The sequence below is a fragment of the Parasteatoda tepidariorum genome, chromosome 12 (assembly GCF_982258835.1).
Source record: "Parasteatoda tepidariorum strain Cologne lab strain chromosome 12, Ptep-v5.0, whole genome shotgun sequence".
In the NCBI taxonomy this organism is placed as follows: domain Eukaryota; kingdom Metazoa; phylum Arthropoda; class Arachnida; order Araneae; family Theridiidae; genus Parasteatoda; species Parasteatoda tepidariorum.
In genome coordinates this window covers 3,030,902-3,051,338 of record NC_141766.1, presented here as the reverse complement: position 1 = coordinate 3,051,338, position 20,437 = coordinate 3,030,902, and the positions used below count along the sequence as shown (strand labels likewise).

The following is a 20,437-nucleotide window of genomic DNA, read 5'->3' as shown; positions in this document are numbered from 1 at the left end:
TGGTGAGACAATTTGATATTTTGCGAGTAGCACCCCTGTAACTGTTTAAAATAATTTTGTTTTACAATTGTAAAACTTGATTATCAGGGTGGCCACCCACCTGGAAAACTTTGAAAACCTGGAATTATCAGGGAATTTTTTTGTACTGGAAAAAACCTGCAAAAATCAGGAAAATTTGGATAAAAACCTGGAAAAATCAGGAAATTTTAGAGAAAAGCTGAATTTTTTTTTAATTTCACTAATTTAAATTATTTACTAATTTTCTGAATTTAAATTATTTCATCCATTATACCCACGTTTTTTAGACGGAAATGTATCTCCAAGCAGTTGAAGTATCATCAACTTAGCAATACTTTGCTTGCTTCAAAATTTGCTCCATTACAGCTCTGTTAAACTAGAATGCCACATAAAATTCTCCCACTGTTGCTAAACGAATGTGGAAACCTTTGACCGCTATGGACTGTGCAATTTAGGAAGGATTGTGGTGGAGGTGGAAGAAGGGATTAGGATATTAGCTTCTGTTTTTAAATTCTGTCCTTGGGCTGAATCCATTTATGGCTTAAGTTTGTTCCAATGATTTCTTGGTAATTTTTTTTCCATTTTGACAAAATGTTTTTGTATTTTTAACTTTATAAAATTCTCCAAAAATTAGTTGGTTATAATTTAATAATAATAATAGATTTTATATTGCACTCTTTTTCTGAAAGCTTTTGTATTCCCATTAAAAGAAATATGTGAATTATTTTTTCTCAGCAAAAAAAAATGTGTGATTGGTTGGAATCACACATTTTTTTTTACAATCGCTAACAGCAATGTTTATTGTCAATGTCAAATTGTTACAATTGTTGCATTAATGCTAATTTTTTCTATTTCATTTTAACCTTTTATAACATATTTTAATTTAAAAAAAGGTTTTTTTTAAGAACTAACTACGTACTAATATTTATTTTTACTCTTTTGTTGGTCAATATATGATTTTTGATTCGAAATTTTGTACCAAAACATTAAAAAATGAATAAAAAATCTTGCCAAATTGTCAAAATAAATTATTATTTTCAGGATATGTTAAAAAAATAACATTTTGAATAAAATATTTAATAACGTAGACACTTTTGTTGCCTACACTTCATTAGAATAAAGAAACTAAAACCTGGAAATTTTAAGATTTTTATCTGGAAAACCTGGAAAAATCAGGGAAATTTGAAATCTGATTTGAGTGGCCACCCTGATATACAAAGGTGCATAATGTACTAATTCTACATTACAAGTAAATTTTTATAATTATTTTTATTATTTATTTTAATAATGATTAAAAATTTTTTTGAATGATACGAAAAAAAAAATTTCATCAAAATTTCAGATTGTTCTTTAGAAGTAAAATTTTTTAAATGCAACTTTTTTTTATATTATTCAGAGTGCAAAAAGGGAAATTAACATTAAGAGGTTTAAATTTTGATCTACTTTTCTACTTAACACTATTAGGATCTTATTTTCCAGATTGCTACTTCTCTAATTTAAGGTTAAAGAATCCAAATTTTTCAAAAATTAAAGGAATGTTTATTCAAAGAAAAACTATGTTTTTGTGTCTGATTTGAAACCTGAAATATTATCAGTACAAATATTTTAGCATATTTAAGGATAGTCAATGTATTCATACTGATTGCATTTTAGTACATAAAAATCCAATTATTAGAGGAAAAGTTGTTAATGTATTATCTTTTTTGTTTTGCACACTGTACACCATGACAGGTGGTTAATTGAAAGATAATAAATAGTTATGCAATTCACATAATATTATCAAGAGTTAATTAGATCATTTCTTGAAATCAAAAATTATCTTTTATTTCTCTATTATGGATAAATTTTTTGTGGTTATCTTTCTGTAGATTGGAATGGTTGCTTGGAAAATGACTTTTTTCACTCCAGAGTATCCTCAAGGACGGGATGCAATCGTTATTAGTAATGATATAACTTCCTCAATTGGAACTTTTGCTACTCAAGAAGATCTGCTATTCTGTGTAAGAATTATGATTTGAATATACTTGTAATCAAATAAGATTCAATTGTTATGATTAATTGTTTTTTTCTTATATTTATAGAAAGCTTCAGAAAGAGCTCGTGAATTAGGTATTCCCAGATTATACATATCAGCAAACAGTGGTGCCCGTATAGGTTTAGCTGAGGAAATAAAGCATATATTTGATATAGCTTGGATTGATAATGAAAATCCTGACAAGGTAATTTTTCATTATTGTTCTAAAAATTGTTCTAGGAGTGAAACAATCTCTAGACTTTGCTAAGTCTTTTAAATATTCTCTTTCTATTGTGCCCTCAGAAAAATGAATTGCATAGAATCTCAGATCTTAGCTTAAATTTTTGAAATAAATATGACTTATTTTTCTGTTTTAAATTTTATTCCTCAAACTGAACGACTTCATATTTTTTATATTCTTTTACTTTAAATTTTATTCTATCATATAATTTTAATGTACACATCATTAGTGACTCTTAGTAAGGAATTTTATGTTTAAGTAATTTAAAAATATTTAAATATAGATCTTATTATTTAGTTTTTGAGAAATTTTATTTTAGTGAGGTGTTAAGAAATGTTGAGACTACTGTCTTTTCTATTTCCTTTATAGAGTAATAGATAAAACAATACCTTTCGAATTTTCAATACTAAATATAAAGATTTAAAAAGTAAAATTTTTCTTATAATTTTCAGAAAAAAAAATTTGTAAACCATCATCCTTCTAAATTTCTAAAAATTTAAGGCTGTGTGCAAATTGTCCTTCTGCCTCATTAGAAAATGAATTTTAAGTCTTGCATAATTGCTAAAAATAGAATTAGGAATATCTAAATTAATTTGTTCTCAGTTTTATCCAATAACGTTCTGTCACCTTAGATATCAAATTATTTTACTATTCCTAATAATTGATAGACATACAATCAAAATTTTTAATAAATTGTCTGTGATGCGAACTCTTTTTTTTTTCTTTTTCATCTTGATTCGAATTTAAAATTGTTAATTATAAAATGACATGTGACATAATTTGTGGAAAGGTTTTTTATAGATAGTACTAAAATTGATTTTCTTATATTAAAGATTTTTTATTTTTTTAAAAAAAATTCATTTATTTGAAAATAATTAAGAAAATTTCACTATTTTTGTATGTTTTTTTCCCCGAGACTTTTAGTATACTTAATTGTAAGAAGTAAAAAAAAAAAATATATTAAATGCATTAAGATAAGAATGTTAATATTTCCTTTCAGTTATTAAAAATGAATTAAAATAATATGTCCTATAATGAAGTTTGGTAAAAAAGATAATCTGTGTAAATGTAGCTATCTTTGTTCTAAACTTGTAGTTAAGATTTTTTACGTTTCTAGAATTTGATATTTGAAAGTTTAATGATGTATGTCTTTGTTTATTAAGAGACTGTTAGGATCTAAATATTTTCTTGCAATATTTCAGTACATATCTTATGTTTGTAATCATTTACAGGGCTATAAATATTTGTACTTGACTCCTGAAAATTTTAAAAAAGTAAGTGCAATGAATTCTGTGCATGCTGTTTTGATAGAAGATGAAGGTGAATCAAGGTATAAAATCACTGATATTATTGGTAAGTAAAAAATAAATAAATAATTGATTATTTCATAAATTTTAAACTAGTGATTTCACATAGAAAATATGCTTCTCATTGTGATTTACATTTATAATGTTATATTTTAATATGAACAGAGGTTATAACAGATAATTATAAAAGCTTCACAAAGCTAGCAATTATTTTTCAATTTAAAAAATTAAAATATTACTTATGTATCTTGGTTGTTATATATTTAGCTGAGAAATATTATATTATTGTTTTTTATTCTTTAGTAATTAATTTCTGTAATTTTTTTTTATTGAATATTCGTGCAACAATGAATGTGTTTCTGAAATGAATATAGTTTATGAATTCAATGTGCTGAGATTATTGGTTAATCAAATAGAATTGGTATTGAAATAGAATTGGTTGACGTGTTACATTATCGTTAATTTTTGATCATTGAGCAATTTATTTTCTTTTGACTCAAAGAAAACACATGTGAAAAGTAACAAAATTGTTTAAAAAAGGTTTATATCTATGCACTTATATTATAATACATGTTCGGAATACTTTAATCTGCTTTGAACATTGATTTCTTTTGACTTGTCACTTGCAATAAAGGGGGGGGGGAATCCTCTCTGTAGTCACCAGCATTACTGCGAATCTATTCTTTGATGCTGTTTTTCCACATTGGCAATGTCCTTATGAAAACTTGAACCGTGTCCCTCCCAGACGTGCTTGCAGTTATCGGGATATATTAAAGATATCATTAAATAATTTATTGAAATAATTTAATTGTATAAGAAAATACAGTAGAGAACCAATTATCCGGGATGCTCGGGACCATCGCTATCCCGGATATCTGAATTTCCCGGTTTTCTGGATCGACCAAAAAGTGTCATTAATCGATGTTTTATCGAACCCGAAGTACAAGGAAAAAGTGTAATGCATAAAGTAAGAGAAAAAAGGAAGGTACTCCTAACTTTAAAAAGAAAAAAAAATGGTAGAAATATAACATTTAAAAGAACAAAAAAATTTGCAAGTTTAGACAAGAAAATCAAGTTTAAAAAATACAAAATTCTCATATTTATTTCTTAAAAATAATTACAATTCCTAAATTAAATAATATAAACAAAACCAATGATTAAATAACGCAATATATTTCATACCTAATTATACGGGGGAAACGATAAAATAAAAGGAAAACTTATTAATCTAAATAAAATTATCGAACCGAGACGATAGTTAAAAAAGGCATTAGCATAAATATTAAAACCCGAAACGAGGCAAGATCAACGGAATTCAAAAAAAAAAAAAAAAAACCTAATGATAAAATTTATGAATAAAAAGGATTAATTTATTGAGTGCGAAATTTATCGCGAAAAGAAAAAAAATCAAACGTAGTGGAATCAGAAAAACAAAACTGCAATCTGCTTCATAAAATAATCCTATGTTTAAAATAATAAACAATTCTCCTTTTATTTTATTTTTTTGTTGATAAAAACAAGATTTTTAATTACAGCAGATGTGATTCCACACCAAGAACAACTTGTAATTGATACCGCACTTCCAAAGAATAAGAATTTATTCAAAAGAAAAAGATTTTATTTTTATTAGTCAATGTCAAATAAATATATTTTTCTCTTTTCTTTTTCTGTTCACTGATATGCATGCAATGCATTTTCCCCACCCCCTCGTAAATCAAGCAGAAAACGAAATCAGCATGCCACGCCCTTGAGTTTGATTGACGGCCTAAAGGAAAAAATAAAACATTCCTCCCTTCCCTGCCTTCAAGGTGACGGAGGAAATGACGTTTCTCTGGGTAAACGGGGAAAAAAATCTTCCCCTTCCTTACATTTTCCTCTACTCAACTTCAAGGATGAGTCCAATTTCCGCTTTTTTCGTTCTAGTTTAAAATCGTTCTAGTTTAAAATGGCGGGAAATTCCAGCAAAATTTTTCCCGGTTATCTGGATACCGGATAAATGGTTCTCTACTGTATAATATTAAATTTATTCTATAATGTATGTATTGAACTTTTCTTTATGACAAAAGAAATATAAATGTTTCAGCAATTAGTGAATGTCAGCTTTTTTCCATGCAATATTAGTTTTCAGAATGTTAATTCCTTCCAGTATGGGTACTTTCACGTACAAAGCAGTTTCATTATTGACCAGTAATTTATTAAATTCTGGTTTATGTGAATTGTTTACTTTTTTAATTTAGAATAAACTTCTTCTTAATTTCAATTTTTACAAGATTGTAAGATTTTAGAGTGTTTTTTTTAGATCTGTTATAGTGGTTTCAAATTTCCCTCCTCTGAGGGAGAACAGGGAAAACCTGGAAAATACAGGGAATTTAAAAATTACCTAAAATAACGGGGAAAATGCAGGGAATTTTGTTTCTTATTTTTGTCTTTTCAAAAATGATGACAATTCAAAGCGTAATCTATGAGATATTTAACCATGATATTTCAGCTATACTAAACTATTTCATTTACTATCGCATTATTTAAGTATGTTCAGCTGTTTTTCCAGCAATTAAAACTAATAAACATAGTTAGCCCAAATAGCTCACACAAAAGCACAGTAATTGTTGTTTCCTCTAAATATATTGTGTATAATTTGTACAGGGAAAACACAGGGAATTTCCCCCCCCCCCAGATTTGAGTGGCAACCCTGGACTAATAGTTTTTTTTTAAATTTTTTAATAACTTAACAAAACCAGTCAAATATTTATTGATTTACTTTTTGTTTGTCTTAAACAAAAATCCTACTAGAGAAAAGACTGGTTTCTCTTGAAAAATAAATGAGTTAGCAAGGCCAATGTATTTATCTCAATATTATTTAGCTAGAGATATAGCTAGAGTTAATTGGCTAGAGGTATGAATGGAGATTGTGATGATTTACAACAATGAAACTCTCACTATAACAGCTACAGTGTACAAATTTTCCAAATGACGAAACCCATTTTTTTCCCATCAAAACTTGATTCTCATAGTAAAAAATATAAAATAAAGTTGGAACTATATTTTTGTCATGAGAAATGGTGGTGCTAGACGGAGCAAAAAAGACTATTTTATCTGTTTTAGAGGTGTCACAACCACAATGTAGAAGAAAGCACATTGATTTATAAGCTAAATCCAGGGCTGATTGTGCTCTGGAAAAAATCCGGATTTCCGGATTTTTCGCTAACAGTGATCCAGAAGTTTACGGAGATCAAAGGTCCAGACGTTTAAAAAAATCATTGATCACAGAAGTTTCCGGAAATCAAATTTTCAACGGTGGAACTTAAAAACACAGTTTATTTTATTTCTTTGTAAGGGAGAGTCAGAGAGATACTTTATAAGCTTATATTCATGATTATTTATCGGATGATTTTTTATCAGTAAATAGTTGTTATAGTCATAAACTCAAGAAAGAAAGACATATTTGTAAATTTTAATTACTTCTCCAGGTCATCATAGGTCTGTAAATGGTATAGGTATGTGTAAAATTTTAAATATATATTAAGTAAACAAAGAAATATTGAGGAAAAGGAAAAAAACTTTGTTTAAATTTTTTCTAATTTTTCAATTTCAACTGTTTTTTTGTTTTGTTTTTTTAACTCAAGAAATTTTCCGTAATTTTGACTTGGGCTTACAATCACCCCTTTATATCTTGTTCTCTTCATCTCTGTTTAGCATTGCCATTATTCACACTAAAGATATCATCCCCACTTCATTTTAAGCTATTTTTAAAATTGTAATGATCAGGTTTCAATTAGAGAAAAAGGTGTTGCTTTTTGATAATTTCAAATTTTTTTAATTCTTAACTGCAAATGTGATCAGTTGTCTAGAGTGCTTTTCTTCAAATACTATGGGATGTAATTTTGTTTTGATTATTCAAGCAAATAAGATGCTAGATGTTTATGGGAGAAACTTTTTTTTATGAACATTCTTTCTTTAATGTCTTACTTATTTCATTCAAATTGAGTCCAAATATTTTGAGGTTGAGTTGAAGTGAAAGCTCACTGAGTCGATGTTCACACAATTTACTATAAAAATTTTCACTTTATATGTTTTAGAATTTTGCATCTTACTCATCATTTTATAATTTATAATAGTTCCAATAAATATTCTATTTTGTGATATTTTTAATAGTCTAATACTATTTATTTTACATTGAAGAAAATTTATTTTATTCTCAGTTCTTTCTTTTTTTTTCTCTCTCTAAATTTACCGTGTCTCAAATATTTATTTTAATTCCGCATCTTTATTGATTGTTGATGTTTTAATCTCAATTTATTATCTTGCTGTTTCTCAATCTATATACTTATGAGTAGTTGAATTATAGTATAAAAAAATTTATGGTAATATTTTTAGGAAGAGAATCTGCTTTGGGTGTGAAAAATTTGCAGTATGCTGGAATGATAGCTGGTGAATCCTCTCAAGCATATAAAGATGTCATTACTATTAGCATGGTATGTTTTACAGGGACTAATACAGGTTGATTGTTTTTCAGCCCCTTCACAACACCTCAGCTAGTAATAAGTTTTTTCTATTTTTAATTTTCAATGAGAAATGCCAATATTATGCAAAATTATTAAAGTTTGCATAATTATTAGATTGCTTATTATGGTTTAAAGTCTTGTATCCAGAATAAGTGGAACTTAGATGTCCGGATAATAGATCTTTCTTTACTACAGACCCCCAATGTAGACAAAGGTTAAAACACTTCTTATATAACGAAAAAAAAAACAATAAATAAAATTTTTTGTTATTAGATTGATGTCTGATCAGCCAAAAAAAATTTTTGTAAGGAAACAAATGATTCTCAAAACATGAAAGCAAAAAATTAAAAATGTTACAACTAATCATAAGTAAAAAAAATCATTTGTTGGTTGCTTTCTCCACCATTTTGAACTGAACAATTGAGGCAAGATGTAGAAATTCCTGGCATCTTTGAATTGGAGTAAGTACAGGGTATCAGCGCGCCTGGAAAGTCATGAATTTCGGTATTGAACAAAATTTGTCCTGAAATGTCATGATCTTAACTATTTTTTACAAGAAAATTATGGAAAGTCATGGATTTAGGTTGCCGAAAATTCTCAGTTTTGAAATGGAATTACCCCCCCCCCCATTGCAATTTCAAGGTGTTCCGAATATCTGAATTTGTAACGAAATCCCCACTCACAGTCATATTTTATTGAAACGTAAAATGTTTTTATCATGTTCTTTAAAAATAATGGTGCTTTTTCAAAAAATGAAAGAAAAAGCATCATTTCTAGAGCAAATTATCTTTTAAACTTCTGTGATTTTAGTATTTTTGTTATTTCATTTTATTTCTAAATTTAAAATTCTAGCTGAAGCAAGCCAGTCATTGGCAAATATTTTTTTATTCCGAAATGAGAATAGAAAAATCAGGAGTATTTCTTTCCGACAAACAAGAAAAGTATCTTTAGAATATAATTCTGCAGAAGAAAAGAAAATTAAGTTCTTTCGTATTTTTTTCAGCTTTTTTATTGATTCAACTCTTTCTTTACTCTGTTTTTTAAATTAAAAATCTATTAATATGAAAATGCAGAGTATAACAGTTTTGGTTATACCTATCATTTCACTTAATGTTGTTATAATGCTTTTTCAAATTGATTGTTGTGTTTTTGTCGGAGAAAATAATAACTTCGGTAAATCATGAAAAATTCTTTGAATTAGTCATGGAAAGTCGTGGGTTTGAAAATGGAAAATATAGCAGATACCCTGTTAGTAGATGGAAAGTTGGGAAAGAAAAAATTCAAAATGTGTTGAGAAAAAGATGTATAAAAAGATCTTTAGCGATCTCTTTCAAACACCAGAATTTTTCAGTTTGATATTATGAAATACACTTTTCTCATGATTGATTTATTATTTTTCTTATTCATTGTTCACCTCTTCCTGTTAGTTACTAGAAATGAGTGTACTCAAGGTCAAACTTTGTTATTATGTTTTATCTTTCTGTTTCATCATTCTGGAAAAAAATTTTTTACTCTTCTCTTACAAACTTCATTTGATTTCCTTTCTATCCATAATTTCTTCAACCTTTACAATCTTGATTAATTGATGAAAAACAAGGGTGACATCTTCATTAAAGCTGTCAACATGTTTAGAAATAAGTTGTTCAGACAAAAAAAAAATTGACAGATAACCTTGAGCTCACTAAAAAGCATAACGATACCTAAGAAAAATAAGATTGCTGATTATTATTTTTAAAAAAATCTTTTCATTTTACTGAAATAAGATAATAAAGAAAATTGTATTGTACCATTTATTAAGTTTTATTTTACTATTTAAAAATTCCTTACAAGTTGTTTTAACATCTTTAAAACATTTCATTTAGAAAGTGAGAAAGATATTATTTTGATATTTGTGAAGTTTTGCTTCATATAATACCTGCTTCAAACTGCCTCCTATTCTTAAAAAAATTGCATAAACAACTCTTTATATTGCATGAATGTGAATAATGGTTCATCGCTTAAAGGTTTTGTTACAATGGAAACAATTAGAACTAGCCAAAATAATGAATTATTGAAGCAAATTATTATTTATTAATTAAAATCCTGTTGAAAAGTAATTAGATGAGTATAATCTTAACTGACTAACTAATTAGATGAAAATAAGGATTTGTTTTAAGCAATTTCAGCTGTATGAAAATTAGAGTATGGAAATGTTCACTTTTTGTCTTCACTTTATGTCTGTTTTTGTTTCTCCTAAAGAAAACAGGCCATTATTAAATAAATTTACTAAAGTCTAATGAAATACAATGTTTTTCAGAAAATCAATGCTTTGAAGGTGACCTGTGCAGAAACTTACTAATTGTTATCAACTTTTAGTTCACTCGGAGACAGAACTGATTTATGTGAATTAACTTAGTGTATTTAATGAATCACACTTAATGAATTACCCTTTGAAGAAATTTGATTTCCAAAATGATTATTAATCTGCAAACAAGGATTATTGCTGTAAATCTTTAAAAAGAACTTCAAATATGGTTTCTTCTGCTTCAATGTTGTTTTCTGAAAACTTGGGGAAATCAGTCCATATTTTGTAAAATAAGAAGAAAAAAGTGTCTAAATTTTACACTGAGTGTAATTTAATGTTTTTCAGGTCTCTTGTAGATCCATAGGTATTGGGGCATACATTGTAAGACTTGGTCAAAGAGTTATACAGATTGAAAACTCACACATCATTCTGACTGGAGCTGCTGCTTTAAACAAAGTAAGTGCATTTAAGTTATTTATCATCTAACAAATTCCGTATGAATCAAAGTTGTAGAACTCATTTTGTTTTATTTCAGTTGCTTGGTAGAGAAGTGTATACTTCAAATAACCAGTTAGGAGGGATTCAGATAATGCATAATAATGGTGTATCACATGTTACTGCTACTGATGATCTTGAAGGGATATATACTATGTTAAAGTGGTTGTCATATATGCCCAAGGTAAAATGTTTTTAAAACTTTTTGTTTCTTAATGTTATTTATTTTTGTTCAGAAAATTGTTTTCTTTTAGGAATCTTAAATAATTTTCTTTGTGGTTTCAAATAAAAATATTGTTCAATTCCAATAGTATCAATTATTTATGCATAATGACTTTGCATTGTTTAATTAATTTTGTTTTCAATGTTTTAATAAATATTACCGAGACCCCTAACAACTATGGGTTCTCTCTAGTTTTTTACTGCAGAAAAGTTCAGAACAATTTTAATTTTTTTAGTAAAGTAATTTATGACAATAAAACCAGTTTATGTTGTTTTTTAATTTCCTCATTACTGGTAATCTGAAAGAAATTGCACAAAAAATGCTAATATCATTATATGGTTTTTAAAAAAAAAGCTCCATCTTATTACAAACAACATAAATTCAGAGCTGAGCTTTTTCCGCCTGTTTTAAATTAAGTAAAATGAAAATTTTGCCTTTTCAGAAAAAGTTCTGCTATTTTGAATCCTGAGAAAAAGGATTGGTTTTTTTACACTTTTATTACTTATGTAAACATGATTAATTTCGTTCACAACTTAAAATTGCACATCGGGATCTGTATTCACATGAATTAAAATTACAGGTAGCTATTCTTATTCTCCCAATTTACAAATCAAATCCTAATTATCTCTCAATTTACTGTTTCTTCTTTCATTAATTTTTAAAATTGTATTATTGTGTTTACAATATTGTCTTGTAAGTAAATTATGACAAGAACTGGGCCATGCATTGAATTGCATCGATGTTATGCAATCGTCACTGATCCGATATTTTGACTAGCAATTTTTGGACGTACCGAAAATTACGATTTACCTGCAATGTGTGTGCTGTTTTCTGATGCATTTTAAGCATTGATGTTGACAGTCATGATGAAGAGCATGGTTACCAATAGTGTATCAATCTGTATCAGTAAATATGGTTTTAAACTCGCACAAAGCATCAAACATCTATGACTGCAAGCAAGTTCCTTCGATAGAAAGGGGACATTGATTGTCGTTTTTGAACAGTTATTTTATAGACATCCACATCTTTTACCTTTTGACGCAGAATTTTTATTAAACATATTTTTTACACTTTTTTCATTATTTTGCATTTAGGTTAAAATAAGTGAAAAATATTTTTTTTAACATTTTAATAATTTTTGGTTATGAAATACTGTATCAGACAGCGGTGTCCCTATTTGATTCAAAGGTACAATCCTCCAAACACAACTCACTTCAAACAATACTTTTCCAAATTTTCTCATGTTTGCAATTATTTGAATCTAAGAAAAACAGTCATTCATCATTGAAATTTCTTTAATTTATAAAATCAATTATTGATAAATTTTTGAATATGAAGGAAAACAAAATTTTTTTATCTTTTTTTTTTTATTTATAATTTAGTGCAAATATAAGTCAAATAATCTCATACATTTTTTTAGAAACTATTAGACAATTTTTTATAATTGAAAAATACCAAAAAATACTTTTGCTTGTATTTAGAACATCAGAAAAAAAATATATTCAAAGGACTCGTGTGTCCCATCTGCGTCATAGGGTAAATCATTGAGAAATAATAATCATTGTTTGAAAATATAATTAATGCAATGTTTATTAAAAATATTGCAAAGTTAATATCTGGGAGTTTTTAATTTTTTTTATTCAATGTTTATTTTACTTTTTAATAATTTAAATAAAAATAGCGGAAAATGTACTAAAATTACGATGAGGGGTGGGGACCCAAAAGTTGCAGGCTTAGTGCCGGTTGTTCTTTAGTTTTCAATCTTTCTTAGCTTAGTTTTTTATTTTTCTGTATATAAAGATTTTTATAAATGTTGGCTCAATATCCATTTTGATTTTATATTTATAATTACCTAAAGACATAGTCTGCGACAGACTAATTTCTGCTGCATGCCCCCTTTTGCGCAGGTTTATCTGCTTTTTTATTTTATTTATTTTTACATTTTCAATATGCTATGCCACTGATGTAATTTGATTTTTTTTTAATAAACATACAATTTATTGTTGATAACTATAGCAATTTTTGACCCTTATTTTGTTAAGAAGCTGAGAATTGAGTTTATTATAAGAATATATTATTGTCTCAATCAAAAGTATGAGTGTTCAAAATTATGCTATACAAAATGTGAAACATAATGTAATGAAACATTGCATTGTATCAAAATATTTTGATATTAGAGTAGCCGAATTATAAATTATTTTTCCCTCTCTTGTAAACTCTTCTAAACTTATTTGTACACCCAATGTTTTAGATTTGTTTTTAGTTAACCACTAGGACATTTTTCAGATGAATATTAGTTAAGATTTCAGGAGGTACTAACTTTTCCTCATATAAATAAGCATTTTTGTGAAATGTTTTAAGCAAATAGTTTTTTATTTATTATAATTTTTCTAAATATTGATTAAACTATTTATATTCTTGCCAATATCTTATTTTTTTTACAGTGTAAAGGTGCTGAATTACCTATTGTTGAATCTTTGGATCCAGTCGACAGAGATGTGATATTTACTCCGTCCAAATTACCATATGATCCAAGATTTTTACTTGCTGGAAGAGAAAGTCCTAGTTAGTTATTATTCTTTATTCTAACTATTTATAATATTTAATTGCATTTTGTATAATGTGTATATATCGCAGTCAACACTATATTAATGACCCATACTATTAGAACATACATTTTTGTTATAATGTGAGTTCCTTACATCATGAGTGTACAAACATAACACGAACTCTTAAATTGAAAAACTGGATACATTGTTTCAAAATTGTCTATATCATAATATAAATTTTAAAAATTCTTAATTTTCCAAAGTTATAATAAATAGCATTACATGTTTTATTTCATCTAAATATTCTATAATGCGTGCTCATGTTTGATAAAAACACTAATACTTTACTTATGACTTTCATATGTACTTAAGGTTTAATAAAACTACTATACATTGTACTTAAACAGCTTTCACCAAATAGAAAAATAAGAAAAATATTATGCAAACAAAAAATAAATATTTAGAATTATCTCAACATCTGTATAAAAAGAGATTAAGATTTTAACTAAACCTTGCTTAAGTTCAAATCTAAATATTTTAAAATATAGACTAGGAATAGCCCTACTCAGTGCAGGTCTTTAAAAAAAAGCTTATCTTATGCTCCTAGTTTTGAAAGAAGAATACAATATTAGTATAATAGAAAATTACAAGTGTTTAGTTTTTTTTTAAAAATTTAAATTTGACTGCTTTAAAAGTTACCAAAAGTAAAATTATATGAAATAAAAAATTTATGAAATATACCCCTCATTTATTATCTGCCCTGAAAACCTGTATATCTGGAAAAAAAACTTTCTTTTATAAGCATAAGAAAGTTTTGGTTATTTAAATAACTCAAATTTTCTGATGTTTGTAAAAACAATTTTCTTCTCAAAAAATCATCTGAACAAAATAATTATTTATAAAAAAATAATGTTTTATTCTAACTCTTTCTAAGCAGAATGAATTTAACCAAAAATGTCAGTAAATTTGAAAGACAAACTTTCTTTTAAATTTTTTTCTTTTTTCAAAAAAAAAAATTTAAAATCATGAAATTTTTTTAAGTTCTTTATATAGTTAAATGATTTGAGATAATAAGTTAAGATTTGTGAAATCCCCTGTGGCAGAATTTTTTTGGGGTTTCTGCGACAAACCCCTCTAGCACTAATATTTTTGTGCAAGTTGCCTTAAATAATAACAAATATTTGTGTTACTAATTTAAAGAAACAAAAGTGTTGTGTTTACAAAAAAACCTATTTGGATAAAATAAAACTGATCTTAAATTATAAAAATAGATCACTGCGAAAGATAAGAAGATGAAAGGTAATAATGAAATTTTGGAGAATCAATTCAACAAAATAGAATTTTCAATTTCAAGTAGTAAAAAAAAAAGTATAGGCCGCTCCTATAGCCACACATACCAAAATTTAATATTTTAAATCATGAACACTGCTGTGTATCTCAGTGAAATTACGGTAATTATAAATCGTGAAATTTGTAGTAGTAACCTCCAAAAAAAGATTGAGGACCAAGTCACGCGCAAAGGACTCTTTACTCAAATGTGTGTTTTATTTCAAGATTCAGCTGTTGTAATAGATAATATTGTATTAAAAATATCATATTTTAAAAACTATGTGGAAATCAATCGCAATAACTGCCCAAAAAATGTATGGGGTCTAGCATTAAAAAGTAAATTCTTAAATGCATATGATTCGAATTTAACATATTGTCTGAAATATATCGGTATATTTAAAAACCATGTGAAAATCAATATCAATAATTGCCGAAAATACAATAGAAAGACTCGTGGACTTGCGATGCAATCAGTGTAGTTTTAGCGCATCGAATTTTTTTTATTTAAATGTGTTTGCGTTTAATTAATTACGTTTAATTTACATTTAAAAATAATATTAAGTAAGAAATAACTAGAATTTTAAACCCTGTGGAAACTGGTAACACTAGCAATACCTGCCGAAAAGTTGAAAAAAACTTAGAAAGTTTCACATCAAAAGTGAAAAGCAATTGAATGTAGCATGCAATAAAATTGTATAAAAAGAATCAGAATCTTTTTTTTTAAATTTGAGAATTCGTAGCAATAACTGTCAAAGGAATGATTGAAACACCACATGGATTAACAATGATGTCAAAGAGTTATTTCTTGAATCCATAGAATGCTTAATTTAAAATTAAATTTGAATGTTCTCATCAGAACTAGTTAATCAGTTATCTACCATCTGTAGTACCTATTCATACAGGGGAAACGATAAAACCTAAATACTGTCATACCTAAAACCTAAATACTGTCATACGTAATTATACAGGTGAAACGATAAAATAAAAGGAAAACTTATTAATCTAAATAAAAAAAAACTTAAAAATTATCGAACTGAAACGATAGTTAAAAAAGACACTAGCATAAATATTGAAACCCGGAACAAGGCAAGATCAATGGAATTTAAAAAAAAAACCTAATGATAAAATTTATGAATAAAAAGAATTAATTTATTGAGTGCGAAATTTATCGTGAAAAGAAAAAAAATCAAACGTAGTGGAATCAGAAAAACAAAACTGCAATCTGCTTCATAAAATAATCCTATGTTTAAATTAATAAGCAATTCTCCTTTTATTATTTTTTTTTTTTGTTGATAAAAACACGATATTTAATTACAGCAGATGTGATTCCACATCAATAAAAACTTGCAAATGATACCGCACTTGAATTTATTCAGAAGAAAAAGATTTTATTTTTATTAAATGATGTCAATTAGATAAATATATTTTTCTCTTTCATCTTCTGTTCACTGATATGCATGCAATGCATTTTCCCCACCCCCCTCGTAAATTAAACAGAAAACGAAATCAGCATGTCACACCCTTGAGCTTGATTGACGGCCTAAAGGAGAAAATAAAGCATTCCTCCCTTCCCTGCCTTCAAGGTCACGGAGGAAATGACGTTTCTCTGGGTAAACGGGGGAAAAAATTCTCCCCTTCCTTACATTTTCCTCTACTCAACTTCAAGGATGAGTACATTTCCGCTTTTTTTCATAATCGTTCTAGTTTAAAACCAATCAAAATTTTTCCCGGTTTTCTGGTTTCCCGGTTATCTGGATACCGGATAAATGGTTCTCTACTGTATTACTAATTAACCAATTTCTTTTGTAAATATCATTAAAGGTAATATTTTCTTATTTTGAAAAATTTTAATATGTTCTTATTAAAATTTTATTTTAGATTTGCCTGGATTTTGGGAAGATGGTTTCTTTGATTATGGAACATTTTCTGAAATAATGCAACCTTGGGCACAAACTGTTGTGACTGGTCGAGGCAAATTAGGTGGCATTCCAGTGGGCGTTATAGCTGTTGAGACACGAACTGTTGAAATTGATGTACCTGCAGATCCAGCTAATCTTGATTCAGAAGCAAAGGTAACACACTTGTATTTGGAAGATCACATTTGATGAGGCATGCTTGCCTGCAAATCAGTTTTTCTCATTCTATTAAATGGGAAAAATGCTGTATTAGAGAAACAGTCTCCCCCATTTATAAAAATGACAGATAATTAAAGCAGTTTTTTTTTTTAAATATTTTATATTTTTTGCAGCTTTTTTTTTAATTTTATGTCCATATATTTTACTCTGCAGTCCAGAGCATCAACACTCCACTTTATTATGAATAAAATTATGCTTTATTTTTTTTAAATTAAATTTCAACAACCTTATTTTAAAATTAAAATAGTACTGTTAGTTACCTGCTTAAAATTTTTTTTTTATAGTTGGTTATTGAAGCATTCATATAAACTTTTAAATCCATGAAAGCAAATAAATCAAGATGTTTATGAAAATCTTGATTGTAATTTCAGTTACAAATTACAACTTAGATGTAAAACCAAATAAATAATGGTTACCTAAAGAAAATTATAAATAGAATTAAAAATTTTTCAAGTCCTTCTATTTCATATCAATTTTCTAAAGAAAAGATGAAACCTTTTGTGCAAAATATTGAAGAAAAGCGCAAAAGGGATTTAATTAGTTTTGAACTTTCCACTCTCATCAAGTGTATACACCACAATTTTATTAATATAATTGTCAGATGATTTTCATAAACTAAACTTTTTTATTAGAAGAAATTGCTTGTAACCTTTTTATTAATAATAGTAGCATTTTGTTCAAGTTTTAAATTCAATGAGCATGCTGTAGTTGGCTGTGAATATAGTTTTTTTTCTCCATAGTTAAAGAGCCTTTGTAAATAGCTTGCTAAAATTTGGATCCAACCTGCTTAATTTTACTAAAATTTGGATCCAACCTTCTTAATTTTACTAAAATTCTACATTCAATGTGCTAAACACCTCCATTAAGCTTTTTATTTGCATGCACTTAAGTCAGTAGTTCATCTTTTTGAATTTATCAACTAAAAATGCTATTCTTCAACTTAGATTATTGACTGTAATTACTGGAACATAGGAGTTTCTTAGAGTAGTTGTGTATTTTCCTATAAAGTATTGTTTTTACTTTTCTTAATGCTAGGTTATTTCCCAAGCTGGTCAAGTTTGGTTTCCTGATTCAGCTTATAAAACTGCCCAAGCTTTAAATGACTTCAATAAAGAAGAATTGCCTGTTATTATCTTTGCTAACTGGAGAGGCTTTTCAGGAGGAATGAAGGGTTTGTTTTTATTTATTTTATATTGTTTTGATCATTAGCATTACATTTTAAATTAAGTTTACACATTTGTTGTGAACAAAATCAGGACAGAAGAATCTAGAAAAACAATTTAAGACTTTCACTATTATTTTTTATTAATCTGAAATCCTTTTCTTTTAGGCTATAAAAACGAAATTAAATATGTATTCTAAACCGAAATTAAAAAATAATATATGAAAAGTCTCAATTTTACCTTTAATTATTAAAATTTCTTAAATCTTGACTCTCTGATGCAGTGTGCCTAGTCGGAAAACACTTATTTTAAAGATATTATGAACAACAAGAAATGCAAAACTATTACTTTTGAACATCAAAATTTTTTAAAATGTTAAACAGCATACCTTATATATCTTAACTTAGAATGCACTGTTTACAACCGCAAATGCTTATGTTCTGACCAAAACTTTCAATCAAAATTTGCTGTGTCGTAATGGGTTTAAAGGATTACAGATAAAAGTTAAGAATTTTTTGCTGAGCTTTGCGATTTTTACTAATGCTATGTTTTAAATGAGGAACAATCAAGTTGAAACTTTATGAATACTGCACAAAACATAGAAAAAGAGTGCAAAATTATTTTTTCCCTAATTCAAGAATTTCTTTGCTATTTGCAAAAACTTGTAGTGAAATTTTTATTCCAAGCATTTATTTTTGTTTTAATAGCATACAGAAACTTTTATTTTAAAACTTATATAGTTAAGTGTCAACTTTTATATTAATGGGTTTCTTTAAATATGTACATATTCTCTTCACCGTGAATTAGAGCATAGGGCTTCTATCATAGCTTTCCACCTCACTTAATTTGTAGCCATAGATTTTGCGTCTTTCCATGTCTTTTCTATTGTTTTCTATTTACTTAGAATCGTCCTGCGGCAAGTAGTTTTATGTCTTCCTATTTTTCTATTGCCTTAGGGTTCCAATCAAAGATATTAATTTCCTGTTCAATCTGTATCTGTTTGAGCTTTTCTGAGGATTTTTGTGTTACAAATTTTATGGAACCAGGTGAGAGCCATTGAGTAGGACGAATTTAACAATAGTATTGAAAATTCTAGTTTTTGTTGAATTTATGTTTTTGTTTTTCCAGAATTTATTGAGAATAGCGTAACTTTGGGCTTTGTTTAATCTCTTTAGTTTCGTACATAATTTCTGATTTCTCCAGAGAATTCAGCTTTTAAACAATCCTCCTCTAGTTTGTTATTTTTTTAGAATATGTCGTTTAATTGTTTAGGATTAATTTTTAAAATTTTAGTTTTATTTTGGTTAATAATAAGTCCCAATTTCTTTGCTAGTTTAAAATGTTTGTGTTTGCGTGTCTCAAAGGATGTTGGTCAGTAAACATAAATAGTCTGCAAAATCAAGATCAGAAAGATATTCAGCTAGGTTCCATCTTATTCTTCTTTTATTCTCTGATGCTCTATTCATAATCCAGTCAATAGCAATTAAAAAGATTGTTGGAGAAAGTATACAATCCTGTCTTACAATGGAATTAACCTTGAAGGATTCTGATTGTTGGCTGGCATGGATAACTCATATATTGTAATTTTTATATATACTTTTTATAATGTCCACAAAACGTTCAAGAATTCCACAGTGCTTCAACAGCTTCCAGAGGTTTTTCAAATAATAAACAATTAAAATGATACTTTATGAATATTATCAGTGCCTGATTTACCATTAGACCTGAGAGGTCCAGGCCTATGGCGCAGGATATGCATTGGGGAAAAAGGCTAGCTTCGATCGATATAATGTAAATCATTCCCACAAGGCTTGGTGCAGTCCCTGTCTATGAAGGAAAAAAAGTAACATTTAGGGGCATCGCAGCAGAGACTGTTGAAACTGGTTTAACCTTCCTCTCCTCCCAACCACTACTAGGGTTGCACAGAAGAAAAGTTTTCTCTTTTTATTTAGTGTTGGTTTGTTTTGCATTCTTGCACTATTTATAAGCAATACTGTACAATTAAAAATATTTCGTTGATAATGCATTTATATAATCCGTGTTGATTAAACCTGCTAACGTATTTTGAGTTGGAAAGGAAGAATTAAATGGCGGAAGGCAGCGTACGCAACCATATATGTAGACTTGTTCTTGCAGGTGACATACCTCCTGACTGTCACTTTGCTTTGTATGCGCAT

The 20,437-nt window shown here is 27.5% G+C and overlaps 1 protein-coding gene across 9 annotated transcripts in view; it reads left to right on the top strand.

Moving 5' to 3' along the window:
- ACC (acetyl-CoA carboxylase) overlaps positions 1 to 20,437 on the top strand; it is a 165,717-nt gene that overhangs the window by 122,215 nt on the left and 23,065 nt on the right. For all 9 annotated transcript variants that reach the window (XM_087155609.1, XM_087155613.1, XM_087155610.1 and 6 more), the window contains 9 exons: positions 1,887 to 2,018; positions 2,100 to 2,237; positions 3,506 to 3,626; positions 7,955 to 8,052; positions 10,712 to 10,822; positions 10,902 to 11,045; positions 13,529 to 13,649; positions 16,841 to 17,034; positions 18,133 to 18,268. In XM_087155609.1, the coding sequence (XP_087011735.1) occupies positions 1,887 to 2,018; positions 2,100 to 2,237; positions 3,506 to 3,626; positions 7,955 to 8,052; positions 10,712 to 10,822; positions 10,902 to 11,045; positions 13,529 to 13,649; positions 16,841 to 17,034; positions 18,133 to 18,268 (1,195 nt within the window). The remainder of the gene's footprint in view (positions 1 to 1,886; positions 2,019 to 2,099; positions 2,238 to 3,505; positions 3,627 to 7,954; positions 8,053 to 10,711; positions 10,823 to 10,901; positions 11,046 to 13,528; positions 13,650 to 16,840; positions 17,035 to 18,132; positions 18,269 to 20,437) is intronic.